General features: G+C 39.9%; 1 protein-coding gene across 3 annotated transcripts in view; it reads right to left on the reverse strand.

The window, feature by feature from the left end:
• The window catches only part of DCP1A (decapping mRNA 1A), a 50,399-nt gene extending 32,972 nt beyond the window's left edge, over positions 1 to 17,427 (reverse strand). For 2 of the 3 annotated variants that reach the window (XM_023755684.1, XM_014457679.2), the window contains exons 1-3: positions 17,255 to 17,427; positions 15,591 to 15,631; positions 14,398 to 14,525 (exon numbers count right to left, since the gene is read on the reverse strand). In XM_023755684.1, the coding sequence (XP_023611452.1) occupies positions 14,398 to 14,525; positions 15,591 to 15,631; positions 17,255 to 17,389 (304 nt within the window). In that variant the 5' untranslated portion in view covers positions 17,390 to 17,427. Of the gene's footprint in view, positions 1 to 14,397; positions 14,526 to 15,590; positions 15,632 to 16,254; positions 16,388 to 17,254 lie in introns of all 3 variants that reach the window. The other variant, XM_023755683.1, reaches the window with a different exon arrangement.
• Between the last annotated feature and the right edge of the window lie 2,002 nt (positions 17,428 to 19,429).

The raw sequence follows: 19,429 nt of genomic DNA on the forward strand, positions 1-19,429 counted from the left end.
CCACTGAACATTTTTAGGGATAAGAAAATAAACCTAAGAATATCACAACTGATAACTCCTATTTATATTTATAAACTTTTATTCATAAAAAAAACTTTCTTTATTGCTTTCAGAGAGGAAGGGAGAGGGAGAGAAATACCAATGATGAGAGAGAATCATTGCGTGGCTGCCTTCTGCACACTCTGTACTGGGGATCGAGCCTGCAACCCAGGCATGTGCCCTTGGCCAGAATTGAACCTGGGACCCTTCAGTTCGCAGGCCGACGCTCTATCCACTGAGCAAAACTGGCCAGGGATAAACTTTTATTCTTTTTTTTTATAGGGTCTTTTAAAAATATATATATTTTATTCAGTTTTTTACAGAGAAGAAGGGAGAGGGATAGAGAGTTAGAAACATCTATCAGCTTCCTCCTGCACACCCCCTACTGGGATGTGCCCGCAACAAAGGTACGTGCCCTTGGCCGAAATCGAACCTGGGACCCTTCAGTCCAGAGGCCGATTTTCTATCCACTGAGCCAAATCAGTTAGGGCAAACTTTTATTCTTAAATGATAGGCAAACCCAAATAAAACAGTGAATCACATGAGGGTTTTATCTCTATTCAGATTTACTGCCATTATTGCCACACAGTACTTGCCACTCCCTAAATCAGTAGAGTGTCCCCTAAGTGAATGCTACAAGTGATAATGGATGTACCCAAATGTTGGAGCCATCCAACCACCACTGGTAGTCTATTCACCCTGGTGTCCCACTCAAATATACTCATTTTTATGTGTCACAAGGGACAAAAAAGGGTGGGAAGTATGGCTCTTGGCCTCCATGGAGTTGAGTTCCTATTTCCTGGGCTTCGGAAAACAGTTAGGTTAGACCAGGGGTGGGCAAACTTTTTGACTCGAGGGCCACAATGGGTTCTTAAACTGGACCGGAGGGCCGGAACAAAAGCATGGATGGAGTGTTTGTGTGAACTAATATAAATTCAAAGTAAACATCATTACATAAAAGGGTACGGTCTTTTTTTTTTTTAGTTTTATTCATTTCAAACGGGCCGGATCCGGCCCACGGGCCGTAGTTTGCCCACGGCTGGGTTAGACAGTGGTGTAGGAAAAGGGAGGACTTTTCTCTCCTTTCCCTAACTTCTCTTCTACACATTTTTCTGTCAATTTACTAAGAGATCATCCAAACCAGGGTTGTAAGGTAAATACCCACAGAGAGAGGTGTAAGAAACCTCAGGGGCTGGGATCCATGAGGCTGTGATGGGCAGCCTTTGCCAGAGCTCTGGCTATTAGTATTCACAGGAATGCAGGTGCTGTGTGACTATACATGCCATTTTGTCACAAGAAGAAAAGATAGAAACCGAAGTGTAGGGGTATGTATGTGTGTGTGTAAAATACCCAAACTTTTAAATATTGGTAGCAAATGCTTATCCTATGTCTCCTTTTAATAAAAAAAGAAAAGAAAAAAGAAAAAGCTGAGCATGCATGGAAGCAGTGACTCTGTAAGTAGCTCAGACCTGCCTGGATCCTGCAGAGTACTGATGCTCATGTGCTCAGTCTGCAGGCTTATCTGGCCAGCTCCAGAGCGGCTTCAAATCTTCTTGGACTAGCATTACTCTGTTTTTCAATTTTTACCTCCACGACGAACTTCACTATGTAAACACAAGTGAAAACCTATACACATACATATTAAGAACACATTTCTGCCACTTAGCAACAAGTAATTGTTGCTTTCCTTTGTGAGTTCTTAAAGAGAAAATCCTATATAATAAAAGGCTAATATGCAAATTATCCCCTCGAGAGTTCGACTGACCAGGAGTTCAACCACTTGCTATAATGTGCGCTGACTACCAGGGGGCAGTGCAGAACAAAGGAAGGCCCCAATTGGCCCTGATTGCTGGCCAGGCCTAGGGACCCTACCTGTGCACCAATTTCATGCATGGAGCTTCTAGTATTAGAGATAAATGGTGCAGCATGGTTAACTTTTTTATTTTTATTTTTTTAATATATTTTATTGATTTTTTACAGAGAGGAATGGAGAGGGATAGAAAGTTAGAAACATCGATGAGAGAGAAACATCGATCAGCTGCCTCCTGCACACCCCCTACTGGGGATATGCCCATAACCAAGGTACATGCCCTTGCCTGGAATTGAACCTGGGACCCTTGAGTCCGCAGGCTGATGCTCTATCCACTGAGCCAAACCGGTTAGGGCAGTGGTCGGCAAACTGCGGCTTGCAAGCCACATGCGGCTCTGTGGCCCCTTGAGTGTGGCTCTTCCACAAAATACCACATGCTGGCACGCATGTACAGTGCGACTGAAACTTCGTGGCCCATGCAGAGAAGTCGGTATTTTGTGGAAGAGCCACACTCAAGGGGCCAAAGAGCCGCATGTGGCTCGCGAGCCGCAGTTTGCCAACCACTGGGTTAGGGCTAACTTTTTAAAATCTTTACAATTAAGGTAACACCACAATTTTTTAAAAAATTGCTTTTTACCTGACAACACTACCTTAGGGGAGGAAAAAAGCCAGTAATTATGAGGCACAATGAAAAGAAAGAATCTGCTTGGGAAATTCTAAAAAGTTGATGGACTCACAAAGTTAACAGAAGGCCCCCGGTGGAGGCTCTACATGCACACTAAGCAGCGGCCTATAGCAGATATAAAGCAATACAGATTTCTGAAATGTTTGACCTGACAGTGCAGCAGGTCAACCTGGGAGTCTAAGTCTCTACGTTTTCATGGTGTTTTTACCTCTTCAATCTACAAATGTGGCAACAGCAAGGCTCTTTGCTTATCTTGGCCCAGAAGGCCAGACTAATGCAGTTGCCACAGCTCCTTTCCCCTTCACTGATTACAGAATCATACCCACCACAAGCAGGGCTGCGGCTGAGGGTGGAAGACGGCCTGCCTTTCCTCAGGCTCAGTAACAAGCCCTGTGCTGGATTCAAAGATCATAAAGAACGAACTGGGGAACTTTTAAAATTGTTTATAAATTTCTTTCAGTTTGGAGGTAGAACTCACATTTTTTGACTTGACAAATTACAAACTTCTCTTGCAAGGAAATTTCCTGCACTGTGCTTTAAGTCTGAAGATTCATGCCAAATGCCAACAGCCACCTATCATCTCTACTGTTCTGAGTCTTACCCTTGAACTGAGAAAGGACAAGCAGAGAAAAAAAAAAGGCACACACTACAGTATTTCTTCTACTAAAACTTTCCATTTGGCAGCTGCATTTTCAACACTATGGAAATGAATCTCCCTGCTTTTGCAAGTGATCTAATTTTAATTAAAAATGCTCTGTATCAAGAGACTGATTGCCGATATAAAGGAAAAGTTGTAAGTGAAGCGGAAACTAAGGGGTACTTCTCACAGGCTTTTGGAGGTAAGTTCTTAAAAATATTAAAAAGCAGTAATATTTTTATTTTCAATTGTTCTTGCTATGGTGATTTTCTGTTGTTGTTAAGCAGGTTATGGAGCAACATACTTTGTTCATTTTCCCAAAAGTACTTCTGGATTATAGAAAACATTTTAAAATACAAAAAGTGGAATTCAGTGGGTGATCCATGCCTTAGGTGTTGGGTGGAAGAAACATGCAGAGTTGTCCTTGTCTCTCTGGTGGATCAGATTTTCATTATTACTAGCCTAATCATTCAAATTTACAATGAAAAATTCTCAAATCACAGATCTTAATTAATTGGGTTGTTTAAAGAATAAGCATAGCACTGGGATTAATACAGTAGCATATTTCATTAAGAATCCTGACCCTTACCAGAAAGGCAGAATTTGACACTGAAACTTTTAACCAGTTTTATGACTTCTGCTGATAATTTTTTAAGAAAATACAATAGAACCAAAGGACAAATAAAATTCTTTAAGGCTGGTCCGAGTGCAGTAGTGTCTAGAATTAATTGATCACAGCAAGTTACAGATTTCCTCCCTGGCTGGGTAGGCCCGTTGGTTAGAGCATTGTCCTGATATGCCAAAGTTGTGGGTTTGATCCTGGGTCAGGGGACATACAAGAATCAACCAAAAAATGCATACATAAGTAGAACAACAAATTGATGTTCCTCTCTCTCTCTCCTTAAAAAAATTTTTTTTAATTACACAACAGTTATAATCATCTTGTTTGTTTAAAAGCAAAGTAAAAGACAATACTGAAATAGTTTTTGCAAAGAAAATCATTAAATGACAGAATTGATTTTGCAGAGCTTAACGGTACCAACAACCTTTATCTTAATATTTTCAATTAAGCAAGTTATATTGTAAACTCTTTAGTTGTAACAGAAACACCAAATTTACTTGCTTTTATTTTTTTATTAATTCAAACACTGAATTTTGGATTTTAAAAAAATTGCTCAGGATCCACTTTACAAAAATATTCTTGGGGCATTTCATAATTAAGTCGTAAGTATATACTACAGACACACAGATTCCAGGTCACCACTTTCATTCTGAAAGGAGCCCACAGAAATGGAAATCAAGAGACTCCTGACACTGGTCTTGGGGGAAAGCACCTTCCCAGAGAAACATACTAGTGAGGTATGTTGCTTATAGCAGGTGCTCACCAAATGCTGAAGAATAGTGGAAAGTAGAAGTATCATTTCTTCACTGCAGAAAAGTGGTCTGTGGAGACACATGTCCTATGATAAGGCCAGAAATGTACAGATCCTATATCTGCTTTTTCAGAGGCTGGCCTCTATATGGAGAACTAACTGTCCTAATACCATTTACTGAACAGAACATTCCTCTCAGCATTTTATCGTTATGATGGGAGAGATTTTAAACTACTGACCCAATAATTTTTTTGTTCATGACTCCATTCAGATCTATTTATTCCTGAATAAGTTTTACTACACTGGTTTTCCCAGGAAACTGTCCATGTAATCTAATTTTGAACTTTCAGAAAAATTTCTTCATAGTGCTTTCTTTTTCAAAAAAACAGGTGTTTTCTACCTTTAGTTGCAATATGTAAAATTCCTAATACTGCCTTGTATGCCTCTCTCATTCTTTTTGTTGCTGTTAGATCAATCATGTTATAGGGGAGTTTATTTTATGTAATTTATTGATTTTAAGAGAGAGAGAGAACCATTGATTTGTTATCTACTTATGCTCTTATATGTGCCCCGACCAAGGATCAAACTCACAACCTTGGCATATGGGACAATGCTCTAACCAACTGACCTACCCAATCAGGGCCAGAAAGAGTTTTTAAAAAATATTTTGCCAATTCTTTCTATTGAAATTTCTACATTTTCCACTAATTTCTACTCATCTATGTTTTCCTTCAACTTAACTCAGATTTCTTTTTCCTCTCTAACTTCTTGGGCTGGGTGGCCTACATGTAGTAATTTTTATAAAATTCTAATATGTACTTGGAATAAAATGCACATTCTTGAATTCCTGGAAGCATTCTATACATGTCCATTAGATTAAGCTTAACTGTACTGTTTAAATATACTATAACCTTACTGAGTTGTCTACTTTATCTGTCAATTACTAAGGTGGCCTGTTAAAATCTCCATCTATAATTATATATTTTTAACATTCCATATGTATTTCTGACATATACTAGGTACATATTAGTTTGGAATTGTTTTATCTTCTAGGTAATTACTCCTGTTATCATTATGTGGTAAATTTTATCCCTGATCTTTTTACTTTAGAATCTATCATGATTAACACAGCTACATCAGCCATGTTTGGTTGGTTAACAATTATCTGACATACCTCATTTTATCCCTCACCTTTCAACTTTTCCAGGTTTTCGAGTTTTAAGATTTTTGAAAGTAGTACAAATGGCAAATTCTGTTTTTTAAAAAATATTTTTTTTATTGATTTCAGAGAGAAAAGGAGGGGGTAGAGAGATAGAAACATCAATGATGAGAGAGAACCACTGAATGGCCATCTCCTGCAAGCCCCTTACTGGGGGATTGAGCCTGCAACCCTGGCATGTGCCCTTGGTCAGAATCGAACCTGGGACCCCTCAGTTCGCAGGCTGATGCTCTATCCACTGAGCCAAACTGGCCAGGGCAAATTCTGTATCTTTATCCAATGTCTTTTAACTGGTAGGTTTAGTTCACTTAACATTTGTTCTAATTACTGATTCATTTATCTTAGGTTCTTAGCCATTTTATTTTGGGCTATTTCCCATGGTTTCTATTTACTTTTTTCCAATTTGGGTTTGTACTGGTTTAAAAGTCAAGACATTCTATTTTTATTATGCAGTGGTTACCCTGAATCATTTGAACACACATAGCTTGATTTAAAAGTCTATGATTAATCAATTTATCTCACTTCAGACTTGGGATGCTTTAGATTTGAACAGCTTTTATGCTGTTGCTATCTAGTATTTTTGCTTCACCTTTATACTACCTTGATTCAACCTAGTGATTTTATTGCTTTATACAGTTACTGTTTGACTTATTTCCTTCTCGTTGCTCATTATTGTTTCTTAAATTTCATTTCCTATTCCTGTGCTCAGCTTTTTTACTTTAAAACTATAGTCTTTATAACTGCACCATTCAATTTAAATTATATACAATTACAAATTCAGTTCCACTAGGCACATTTCAAATGCCCAATAGCAACATGTGAGTAAATGCTACCTACTAGACCAGTGATGGCGAGCCGATGACACGCGTGTCATTTTTTTGGTTGATTTTTCTTTGTTAAATGGCATCTAAATATATAAAATAAATATCAAAAATATAAGTCTTTGTTTTACTATGGTTGCAAATATCAAAAAATTTCTATATGTGACACGGCACCAGAGTTAAGTTAGAGTTTTTCAAAATGCTGACACGCCGAGCTCAAAAGGTTCGCCATCACTGTAGACACCACTGCTTTAGAAGTGACTTCTGCAGGGTCTGTTGGAGACAGAAGTTCTGTTTTGTTGAAAAAAGTCTTTATTTTGTTCTCTCCCTTTATTTTTTTAAATAAAATTTTTCTGAGGAGAGAAACACCGATTTTTTTGTTCCACTTATTTATGCATTAATTGGTTAACTGATTAATTGCATGTGCTCTGACCAGGGATTGAACCTTCAAGCTTGCTTGGTATATCAGGGTGATGCTCTTAACCAACCTTGAGCTAACCAGCCAAGGCCATTTTGTTCTCTTGAATTACTAAATTGTTGGTTGATCTTTTCCCCCCCTCAATACTCTGAAAATATTATTCCTTTGTCTTCCAAACTCAGTAGCTGCAACTAAATAGGCTGTCTAGGTGTTGCTCTTTGTAAATAATCAACCTCAGGCAGCCTTTGGTTGCTGCTGTCTGCCTTTGATGATTTACCATGTGCTCAGGTTTGTATTTATTTCTATTTATTATGCTTGGGGACTTATTCTACTGCCTACAACTGAAATTTATATCTTTCATAGATTCTGGAAAATTCTCAAACTCTTCAAATACTACCTCTCTCTAGAGTTTATCATTCTGAAATTCTTCTGTCATCTGTAGACTTTACAATTCTATTTTCTCCATCAAATTTTTCATTTCTTTCCTACTGTGGGATACATTCTGGATACTATCCTCCAATGTCTCCAATTTCCCAATATTTTTTCCAATTGCTGAGTCCAGGTAGAGAATTTATTTCAATAATTAAAAATTTAATTTCTAGAAGTTTATTTGGTTATTTTTTACATATACCTGTCATTTTACTTTATAATCTACACCTGACATTAAACTCTCTATCTCAGTGGTTCTCAACCTTCCTAATGCCGCGACCCTTTAATACAGTTCATGTTGTGGTGACCCCAAACCATAAAATTATTTTCGTGGCTACTTCATAACTGTAATTTTGCTACTGTTATGAATCGTAATGTAAATATCTGATATGCAGGATGTATTTTCATTGTTACAAATTGAACATAATTAAAGCATAGTGATTAATCACAAAAACAATATGTAATTATATATATGTTTTCCGATGGTCTTAGGCGACCCCTGTGAAAGGGTCGTTTCGACCCCCAAAGGGGTCGCGACACACAGGTTGAAAACCGATGCTCTATCTGATCATTTCATCGATTTTAGAGAGAGAGGAAGGTAGAGAGAGAAAACATCAATGTGAGAGAGAAATATTGATCAGTTGCCTCCCGTATGCACCCTGACTGGAGATTGAACCCATAGCCGTTTGATATATGGGACAATGCTCTAACTAATTGAGCCACACTGGCCAGGGCCTATCATTTCAATAACTAAAGTTTTTGGGAAGGGTTGGCCTATCCTGTTGTTTGTTGTATCCTACCTCTCACTGACTGTGAATTATTTCCTTGTACATTCAGTAGTAACTTTGGACCGTGAAACTTATCAATGAGACCCCTTGGCAATTTGGGTTAAGGATGTGTCCCTCCAGAAGGGTTTTGCATTGGCTTTGGCCAGGTGTTCTAGAATAATCACCAGTTGAGGGTTAATTGTATGTTAATTTTTTGGCCTGGGTAAGAAATTACACCAAATGAATGATATAACTTAACTCCAAATCTGAATGAGGAGTCTCATGGTTACTATTTTTAGGGGAGACATGTGCCCTCTAACTCACAGCCCAGACTGAGATAAACCTGCCTGTCATCTCCCTAGATTGATGGGCCAATTTCTTTCTAATTTATTATTATGTAACTTATTAGGGGACCTGGCTATAGGCTGGTATGTGGGTCTCAGCTCCAACTCGGCCCCTCGTTAGGACTTAAGGTCTTGTCTTCTGATCCCATATAATTATAACGGAGTCCTTGTATTAAGTAAAGCTCCCCATCTCCAAACACCCCTAACAGCTGGCAGCCGGTGTCAGGCCACAGGCTTTCCAGTTTAGCTTTCAGCCTTCACTTTGATGCTAGCCCACTGCAATGTCTGCTATTTCCTTTTTGGCTAAACTATGCATTTAATATTTTATACAATATTTCTAAATGCTTGTAGGAAGAGTTTCTGTCATGCTATTGCTGGACAGAAGTTGAAGGATACTTTCCTTGACATGCTTATGCCATAGAACTCCTAGAGGTTCAGAGTCTACAAAGAATGATTTTATAATCCAGGTAGTATGGACTGTTTATAAATGAACACAGATCAGCAGATTGGTAGTAATGCACATGTTCACACAGCAAAGGAACTATGTTGTTTTTTAAAGTAATCATAGATAAGAACTCTCATCAATGTTTTTTTAAGGAGATTAAAACATTTACTAAAATATAAAGTTTTAGCCAGGAGGCTGTTGTGTTCCAGTATTCTGACAAAAATGAATAGCATTCAGATGGGTACTAGACTTATTGGGGTGATCATTTCATAAGCTACTTACTGTCTGATCACTATGAGACTAATATAATAGTGTATGTCTACTATAATTGAAATGCTTCTTCTGAGAGTTTAAAAAAATTTGTCCTAAGATTCCCATTTTTGTTTATATTTTATATCATATAACATAAATATTTATATTATATAACAAAATATATTTTATATTTGTATTCATTAAAACATATTTATATTTTCAACTTGTCATAGCTCAGGCTGTCTAGTAATGGTCCCTACAACATCTGAAAAGAGTATCTGTAAAGACAAGCAGAGTCCCAGCTCGTCATGGTGCAGGTCCAAAGGGATGGGAAGAAGCACACTATGGGCCTGGGTGATAAAAGAACCTGGATAATATCAAAGTCTTTATGACCCTTCCACTAATGAGATCATTTGGCTTGAGTCCAAGGTGGACACAGAGTCTATAATACTTTACATTTGTAAGTGCTTGACAAAGTACCTTTACATATATAATGCCCTTTTCAGATAACCAGGACACAACAGTGGTTTAAGTAATTTATTGGTAAAATGGCAAAGCCTAGAATAGAATTCTTGTCTGCAAACTAAATCCAATGCCAAGAGTGTTACCATGGCAAAGCCACCCTCAGGAATATCTTCTGCAATCTTTGTATCTAGAACTCATTTATAAATTTTAAAAAGGAATGACTAAATGGAAGCATAAAAATCTAATCCAAAGCTTCGCAAGTGCTTGTTCAATTCAGGTATGGCAACAAAAGGACATGGTTGAACATGGATTCCTGCTTTAGATTTCCACTGTTCAATATGGCAGTCACGAGCCTCATGACTATTTAAATGCAAATTGATTCAAGTAAATAAACTAAAAGAAAAAAAATTTCCTTTGTTGCACTAGCCACATTTTAAATGCCCAACAGTCACATGTGGCTGGTGGTGGCTATATGGGACAGTATTGATATAGAAAGTTTCTAACATCAGAGATCTACTGACAGCTATGCTCTAGGACAGCGTTCACCAACCTTTCACACCTCACGAAGCACCAGTGGTCTAAGGACCATTGGTTGGTGACTGCTGCTCTAGGATGTGGATTAATGAAGCAATTTCATTGTTGCAGCGGGATAGAAAGAACTTTGGCTTTGAAGCTCAACAGACCTAGATTTGAATTCTGCCTCTATCACTTATAAACTCTGTGACTTGAACAAGTTTCTTAACTTTTCTTGGACTTGTTTCCTCATCTGTAAGTCAGTAATCAGAAATAAGGTGCTTGGAATATCATTTTTGCTTAGTAACTACAGATTCTGCAGTCTCCCCAACCCTCACTGCAGCCCCACTGCAGTCCTGTGGTTACCAAAAGGCCCTTGCACAGTATATAAAAACATACTGCATGATCTCACTCATTTATGGATAATAAAGACCATTATAAACTGATGAACAAAAATAGATACAGAGGCAGAGCAGCATTGAACAGACTGTCAAACTACAGCAGGAAGCCTGGGGAGTGTTGGGGGGGGGGGGTAAGAGATCAACCGAAGGACTTGTATGCATGCATATAAGCATAACCAATGGACACAAGACACTGGAGGGTAGGGGAGGCCAGGGGAATGTCAAGGGGGAAAAAAAAAAGGAGACATATGTAATACTCTTTGTAATACTTTAAGCAATAAAACAAACAAACAAACAAAAAAACATACTGCTTCTGAAAGATTCAAGACAATCACCAAACCCAAGTCCTTGAATAGGGTTAGCATTTTCTTTGTGAGATTTTTCCCTTTTTTTCTGGGGGGTATGATGGTGGTGGTGAGCATTTTATATAAATAAAGAAAAATAAAATAATTTGGAATTAGAAAAAATTATAGTTCAATTTTCTATTATATTAAATCTAAAAATTGATTTGAGTGAAAGAAGCCGGATCTGAAGGTGTAACTTGAGTAAAATGGGTCAGGTGTCTTGGTGGTATTTCCCACAGGAAAATAACAGAAGTGCAGCTACAGAATCAGGTGTAATTACCTATACATACAATCAGACACTAATTAACTTTTTATTTAAAGAACAAATCCCTGAACAACTCAACAGTTTGCTGACCTACTGTTAAGATGAGACACAAGATATACACTACTCAAGAGAGGCCTTAACACTCTCACATCACTTTATGCTATCCTGTCACTTCTCCTCGTTCCAGCTATTTCTTTAAATATTCCCCCAAGCTCCTTTTCTAGACTTTCTAATATACCCACAGTGTTGTACTTGACCTTCCCAGGCCTTTCTCTGGTCTGAAAACAAGCTGACGTGTGCTTGAATTTCTAATTAGCAATTTTAGAAACTGTAAGACTGTTAGGAGATGATTCAGAGCCCAATTAAATGGGAAATGAAATGATCTGGTTAAGTGAGTTTTCTGTTTAACTAGGACAGTGGTTCTCAACCTTGGCTGCACATTAGAATCACCTGGGAATCTTTTTAAAATCCTGATTTCTGGGCCTCATCCTCCGGAAATTCTGTTTCTTTGTTATGGGGTGGGGCCACAACATTAGTAACAAAGAAACAGAATTTCCGGAGAATGGAGGCCCAGAAATCAGGATTTTAAAAAGATCCCAGGGCCCTTTAATTGGTTTGGCTCAGGGGGATAGAGCATTAGCCTGTAGACTAAAAGGGGTCCCCAGGGTTCGATTACGGTCAAGGACATGTATCTTGGTTGCCAGCACATTCCCAGTAAGGAGTGTGCAGGAGGCAGCTGATCAATGTTTCTCTCTCATTGATGTTTCTAACTCTCTATCCCTCTCCCTTCCTCTCTGTAAAAAATCAATAAAATATATTAAAAAAAAAAAAGATTCCCAGGTGATTCTAATGTGCAGCCAAGGTTGAGAACCACTGAACTAGGAAAACCTTTGTTTCAATCTCTTTAGTTGAAAATCTCTAAAACAAAATGCATTAGTGCAGTTTTCTGCTCAAGAATACTCTAATAAACACTACTGATGATTTAAGATCTTAACATTACAACAAATTAACCTATGATGCTGATACTATGCTGGGTTACAGAATATTGACGTTTTTATACTGACCCCAGATTACACTTACTTGCTAGACTTTCACAAAATAAAATCTAACATTAGCTTGCTTTCTTATAATTTGCCTTCATGTCTTCTACACATGGATATAGAAATATTTCCAGATAACTGAAGCTCTGATTAGTTACTTTTGGTTAATCATGGTTACATTTTATGTGTGTTAAGTTGCATTTTCAACTTTAAAAGAAACTTTACTTGTGAAAGAAATATAATACCATTCACTTTAGGCTTACACTGAATGGTAACTGAGTCAATGGGCCTCTGATAATTTTCCCTACTGATTATTTTAATGATCAAACTGTTCTTAGAAGCAATAGCTAAATTAAGTTTTCAGGTAGTAAAGAGCAGAGTTAAACCAATTTCTCTTTTTTAAAAAAGTTGGATGTGTTCCTTTGCAGAATTTCCCCTTTAACAGAATTTTCAGCACAAAGAAAACAGCCATCTGAAATAACTCTACTGTTAACACTTGTTTAAATAAATCCATCAGAACTATTAGGTATTAAAAGGCATGTCTAGTATGTCCATAGAAATTAAAAATCTCAGAGGTAATTCAATTACCTGGACAAATAGTTTATTAAAGAGAGAGATTTCATTTTACTTAGATGGAATCTAAGTGAGTTAGGGAGAAGAATTTGGGGCTTTTAGATTCAAAATTGACCTTGCCATTTCTCATTCAGGAATTAAAAGATGCATAATTTCTAGTAGCTTTTTATATTTTGTTCTGAAGACATCCCCCCAGTTCTAGTTACCTCCGAGTCAAGTGAAATTCAAACACAGTAACTTTTACTTTTTAAGTCAGAAGCAACGTTTGTCTCCAGCAATTTCCTTAGATGATAATTACAGCATAACCTTCTGTCCTCACCCATACATACGTTCATTACCCACATTGAAATACAGAAACCAAGCACTGCATACTTTTTAGTACACTACATCTTGAATGGACCATTCTAACTTTGCCGACTATATCCAACCATTGTTAAGAGTCTGTAAAATGCCTGAAAGGACCCTGGACTATGAAGCCAAAAAAAAAAAAAAGGTTATTATCCTCACTCTCCAACTGAGTACCTACCACTCAACTCTGAGTCTCAGTTGACTTAACTGCCTGCCTACCCTACACAGGATATTGTATCATCAACATTAACGTATAGTACCTCTTGGCCCAGCATTTGTACCCAGCAGACACTCAACTAAGCAAACAGATTGAAAAATACCACAATCAAGGCAAAGATAGTACTTTCTTTGTGGACAGAAATAGCAATCTGTTCCCATCCTGTGTCTCTCAAACTAAGTCCTATTGCTCAAGGGCATGAGCGGCCAATAATTCAGTGTCACATGAAAAACAAAGGGTGAGCCCTGACCGGTTTGGCTCAGTGGATAGAGTGTCGGCCTGCTGACTGAAGGGTCCCAGGTTTGATTCCGGTCAAGGGCACGTACCTTGGTTGCGGCACATACCCAGCGGGGAGTGTTCAGGAGGCAGCTGATCGATGTTTCTCTCTCATTGATGTTTCTAACTTTATCCCTCTCCCTTCCTCTCTGTAAAAAATTTTATATATATATTTATATAAAGTCTTACTCTAGAAAGTTCTCCCTTAAAAAAAAGAAAACAAAGGGTGAAACTTACCTTCAAACAATGGGAATATAATGTAATGCTACTATATTAAATAGTATAGTTAACTAAAATAACATACGTTATTGTAAACAAAAGTATTTTAATTTTAGAAGCCCAATTTACAAGATTTTATCTTACTGAGACTGATTTATAACTATAAAAGAGTATAGACCAAACTTTTTTATAACTTAAAACTCCAAAAATAATGTGCTAATAGAAACTAAAGTCACCCAACTTGAATTGTAAATATATGAACTGCAATAAAACAGACATACTCGCCCGACCAGTGTGGCTCAGTGGTTGAGCATCAACCTATGAACCAGGAAGTCATGTTACATGCCTGGGTTGTGGGGCTCGATCCCCAGTAGAGGGTGTGCAGGAAGCAGCCGATCAATGATTCTCATCACTGATGTTTCTCTCTCTCCCTCTCCCTTCTTCTCTGAAATCAATAAAAATATTAAAAAAAAAAAAACACAAAGAGAAATACTCACAGCTTGCATTTCTATACAGAAGAAATGGTTCATGGAGCTGAAATTCCAAATCTTTATTCACTGGTTCAACAAGATTGTGCATATTCAATCGATTCACAATGGTAAAACCATGGTAAGGTGAAGCTGACCTTAGATTTAATAGAAGAAAAATAATAATCTATAGTCACTGTCAGTTTGCAGAAATGTTATCTACTTATTTCAATTTCTAAGAATGAACATATTATCGCATTACACAATATTAGCATTTACAATAGTAAACAAAAAAATTTAAGTCAGATCTTAACCCTCTTCCTCTCAGAAGCTTCCAAGGACTCAGTCCCCCAGAGTAAAGGCCAAAGTCCTTATTATTAAGGCCACAAGGCCTTAGGAGATATGTCTGTCCCCCCTCACCCCCTTCATCTCCTTTGCCTTTTGCTCTTCCTGTTGCAGCCACACCAAGCCTCTTGCCACTCTCCCTCAATACCTCTCTCTGCCTGGATCACTTGACTGACAATACAATAATGATTTTTCTTGTACCAAACAGGTCTTCCCATAGTTCTCCTGAGTTAGAAAATGCCTCAAATCCTACAGTAAGAAATGTCTTTGGTTCCCATTCCAGGGTGATTCAGTACATGGGATCAATGGTTCTCTCTCATCATTGATGTTTCTATCTCTCTTTCCCTCTCCCTTCCTCTCTAAAATCAATGAAAATATATTTAAATAACATACACATTACAAAAGACATTGTACACAATCCAGAACTTTTAGGGAGAGAGTTGGAAAGGGGAAAGAACCAGAGTCACAGAAGATAATCTCTTATTTAGTAACCACAGAGCAGCAGGACTCATCTTCAACTATATGATTTTATGGAGCTAAGGACATGTATTATATTTATTTCAACTATGTATCTTTTTTAATACAGGGGTGGGGGTGGGTGGGGAGGAAGGCATCTGTTTTAAGACTCGTTCATTATTAAAAAATGTTTTCTGTTTAAGACTTTGCCAGGATCCTAAATAAGTCCTAGTTCTGTGTGTTCTGAATCACAGGAAGGCTCAAAGACGAGATGTAACTTGAGACTCTCACAGCTAGAGATGAATGAATACTTGAAGGGTCAAGCAGGAAGGTTCCAAAGACAAATGAACAGGGTTGAACCACTTCATGTGACATTGTTTACCATGACATTTAAAAATATGTACCTTTTTTTAAAAACTCACCTTCGATATACAAATAAGGTCCCTTCTATATCAGTCTTCTCCTAAAAGAGACAATTAAACAATTAGTTTTACCCCCATAATGCAACCCCAAATATTCCAAAGGAGAAGAAATACTTCATGTTTAAGATAATTTATTTTAAAATTAATCACTTTTGAACAGGTCAAGCTAACTCTTTCACTCCACCAACTACTTTTAGCAATTTCTTTTGCATCCTTTCTATGCTACTGATGCATATTAATGAATATGCGATATTCAACTCGGCAACATACCTATATCTGCAGCATTTTTTCTTCTTTTAAAAAAATATGTATCATCTTGATTGCCTTAGCTTAAATATCATCATGAAATGTTTACTTCTTGACTTTCAAATGTTATTACAAGTCTTTAACATTTGTCTGCAATCCATATTTCACAAGTTTATAATTAGACCAAGAAAAGAAAAACCATTCAGAACAATTACAAACTAAGCCAATGTTTCTAAAACAGTTACACTTAAAAAAAAAATCTATAATTTTGTTCTTTGTGGCTTCCCATATGTCCTCCTCTTCAAGGAGGTGAATTAAAGATCTAAAGCAAGATAATCTTGACAACTGCCTTCATCTGAATTAACTTTATAAATACCAAACGCTTTTCACAAAATTACTGGTTACATATAACTTATACCTGTATTAGATCGTAAGGAATCTGCGATGATGATAATCTTTCATTGTTCTGTTAGCATAAGGATGTTTCTTACTGAAGTGTGAACATCAGTCATTTATAAATCCAATTCACCAAACATTTACGGATGATTGTTCTAAGTGTAAATAAAACCTATGTGGTTGAATGAGTTAATTAAGAAGGACCAATTACCAGACAACAGGAAATTATGTAATTAAAGCAATGAAGGAAGCTTCAAACAGGGACCAAGTCAGTGAACAGACGGAATGTAACTTTTTCGGACCCCCTCCCGTGCAAAAAAACAAACAAACCCCCAAAAATATTTAGTCTGATGGGAGCATTCAGGGATGACATCACGAGCAGCACAGCTGGAACGAGACACCTTTACGGCCACTCTTCTCCAGAGGCTTCAAGGGAACTTAATTAACATGGAAGCCCTTTAAAGTGCCTTGAAGTCTTTCCCAAAACTCTGGAAACTGAGTGTAGTTGGATGAAAGCGGGGCTTACCCACACCTCTCTTCCAAGCATGGAAACTAACTGGATTTCAATCTTTAGATCCAAATGACCTCTGCGAAGGGGGCCCTTATTGATGTCTGTTGCAGGGGGGGAGGAGGAGCGCTGGCTTCCTAGATTTTGTGTATGTAATTTACCGATAATCCTCAACTTGCAGGTATCTTTTCTGACCTCCCCGGTCTCATATCCCTAACACATCAGCAAAGAAGGCAGATCACCCATCTCCCCGGACCCGACCCCAAGGCACTGATCCTCCTCCAACCCTCCCCTCGGTTGGCTTTCCCCCCGGATGTCTGGGGCCTATTTCTTCGGCTCCTCTTTCCCAATCCCGAGGCCCCGACACCCCTCAGGCGCCGGTCAGGTTCTCCAGTCCTTGGCCTCGTCTCTGCCGCCCTGGCCTCCGGCATCACCTCCCACCCAGGGCGGTCCGCGCGGCCCCTTTAAGAGGCGGTGGCCGGGCGGTAGACCTCAGTGGCCTGCGGGCACTCACCCACTGGTTGGCCTTGGGGCAGAAGGTGTACAGAGCCACCTGGCCCGTGAGGTCTGCGATGCTGGTGATGTAGGGGTCGTGCTGCTTCAGAGCAGCTAAGCTCATCTCCTGCCCAGCTCGACTCAGCGACTCCATCTTGAATTCTCGAGCCGAGCCCCTCTGGAGGGGGCGGAGTCGCGGACAGGAAGGTGCCTTCGCAGCAAGGTTCCCCCAGCAGAGTCTGCGCCCTCGACTTCCGCCTCTCCGCTGGGCCTCACGGCTGGGCGGTACGGTAGCTATCATGCTCCGCTGCGCCCACACCCCGGGCACCGGGTTCCGGCGTCGTTATGTCCCAGGTGCGGGTGGGCGCACACGGCCCCGCGGGGGAGCTGGCAGGCAGGGGCCCCAGGCGCTTCCCTCCCGCCGGCTGCACCGACCCGACGCCCGGACCCAGGCTGCCCGCGAGCTCGCTCCGAGCTCCTGCCCGACGAGGTTGGACACTGACGCGGGACCTGCTGCGGCGGGGGCACGGGCAGCGCCCGGGCGATAGAACGAAGCTCGCCGTGGCCATCTCCCGCGCCGTTTAGAAAGCACAGCCAGCAGTTTGGTATTTTTCTTTTTTGTTTTGATTTATACACCTTTATTTAGGGGTTCCAGTTTCACTTCTCAGTAGATGTTATGTGTTTCTCATGCTTCTTCGCTCACTCACCTAGTGCTGAAGGGTCACCCAGTGTCATCCTGAGCGGCCACCCTCCTCGCGACAGGACTTGCTGACAAGCCCTGGAACTTGCGCGGGGGCGTCACCAGTTCCGTTTACTCCGCCGGACAGGAGAGCTCACGAGCTTTCACACTCCCCAAGCACCAAACTCATGCCGGCAAAACCTCAAGATTCCACCTGACGAAGCTCGTTTGCTCAATATTGTCCCAATTTCAGGCAGACTACAGTAAACAGCTCCCAAAACGTCCTGTGCAAAAGTGCCGAGTCCCACTGTTCCATACCATGTTGTGTTATCATTCATGTTTCTGAATTGACCCACCAACAGAAGATTGGGGTCCCCGCTGCTCGCCCTCAGGCCCCAGGGTGGGGTGGGGTAGGGTGGGGGTGGGGGTGGGGTGGGGGGAGGGCAGAGCACTGCGGGCGCCGGGCGGCCGCGCAGCGCGCAGGGCTACAGGATTCGGTATTTTTCTGAAGGAAAATTTTTTGCTGCGCATCGTTTAAAGTTTTAAAAAGTTTGCCCTTTATTTTTTTTTTTTTAAGCAAACATCTGTTGAGCTTTTTAAAGAGCCAGGTACTAGAGTAAAGGCGTGGAGACTATAGGGAGCTCTGTGCACCCACCCTCCCTACCCCTTCCTTCCACTTAAAAAACATTTTCTCATTTGAAAAGATGCCCCAATGTTAATGTAAGAAACACTCAAACCTATAGAGAACTTGTGTGAGTTTGAGCCACACTGACGACTGCTGGGAAGCAAAGCTCAGGGTAGATTAACATAATGCTCCAGAGCCCGGCAGTTTTGCACCTTGTTTGATCCATTACAATAAAAGAAGAGGTATGTGGGGTACATGAGATTCATTGATGACAGATTAGCGAGGGTGGAGAGAGCAAAGCAGGGGGGAAGGGGAGACCTCTGAGAGTGGATAAAAGGTAAAATGGTAGACACATATTTGCCTGCATCGGTGGGTATAGGAGGGTTAACAGTCAACAATTAACAGCAATAATGAGAGGCTGCGTGGTCTCTGCCTGGTGCCCTGTTTGTGCTCTGTGGGGTCTTCCCCTGCCATTCCAGAGCAATGTTAGAGCGGATGCAAAAGCAGTAGACAGGCATCGTTCGGTAAGGACTGACCTTTGTCAGGGAAGATTCTAGCCTAGGACGTGACTACCTGCCATAAACTGCTTTCAGTTAAAAAGTCTTAATTTCAGACCATCTGTCAGGTCTCTCTTGTGTTTGCGAGGCTGCCCTGCAGGCCTTACCTGAGTTTGTCCGATTTGGTATGTGGCCCCTTTTTTGTCCACACGTCCCCCTTTCGGTCATAAGTCAATCCAAAGGATGCCTTGATGACCAACCTTTTGGTTGGAGAAGGAGGTCCCACGGTTCTAGAAAGGCCCATTCCTAGGATGTCTCAGTGTCAGCATTTGTCTTGCTGAACAGGGTGGACCGCTGGGGATGGGGCAAGTCCATAACCTTAGGTGGCATTCA

The sequence above is a fragment of the Myotis lucifugus genome, unplaced genomic scaffold (assembly GCF_000147115.1).
Source record: "Myotis lucifugus unplaced genomic scaffold, Myoluc2.0 scaffold_83, whole genome shotgun sequence".
Lineage (NCBI taxonomy): Eukaryota > Metazoa > Chordata > Mammalia > Chiroptera > Vespertilionidae > Myotis > Myotis lucifugus.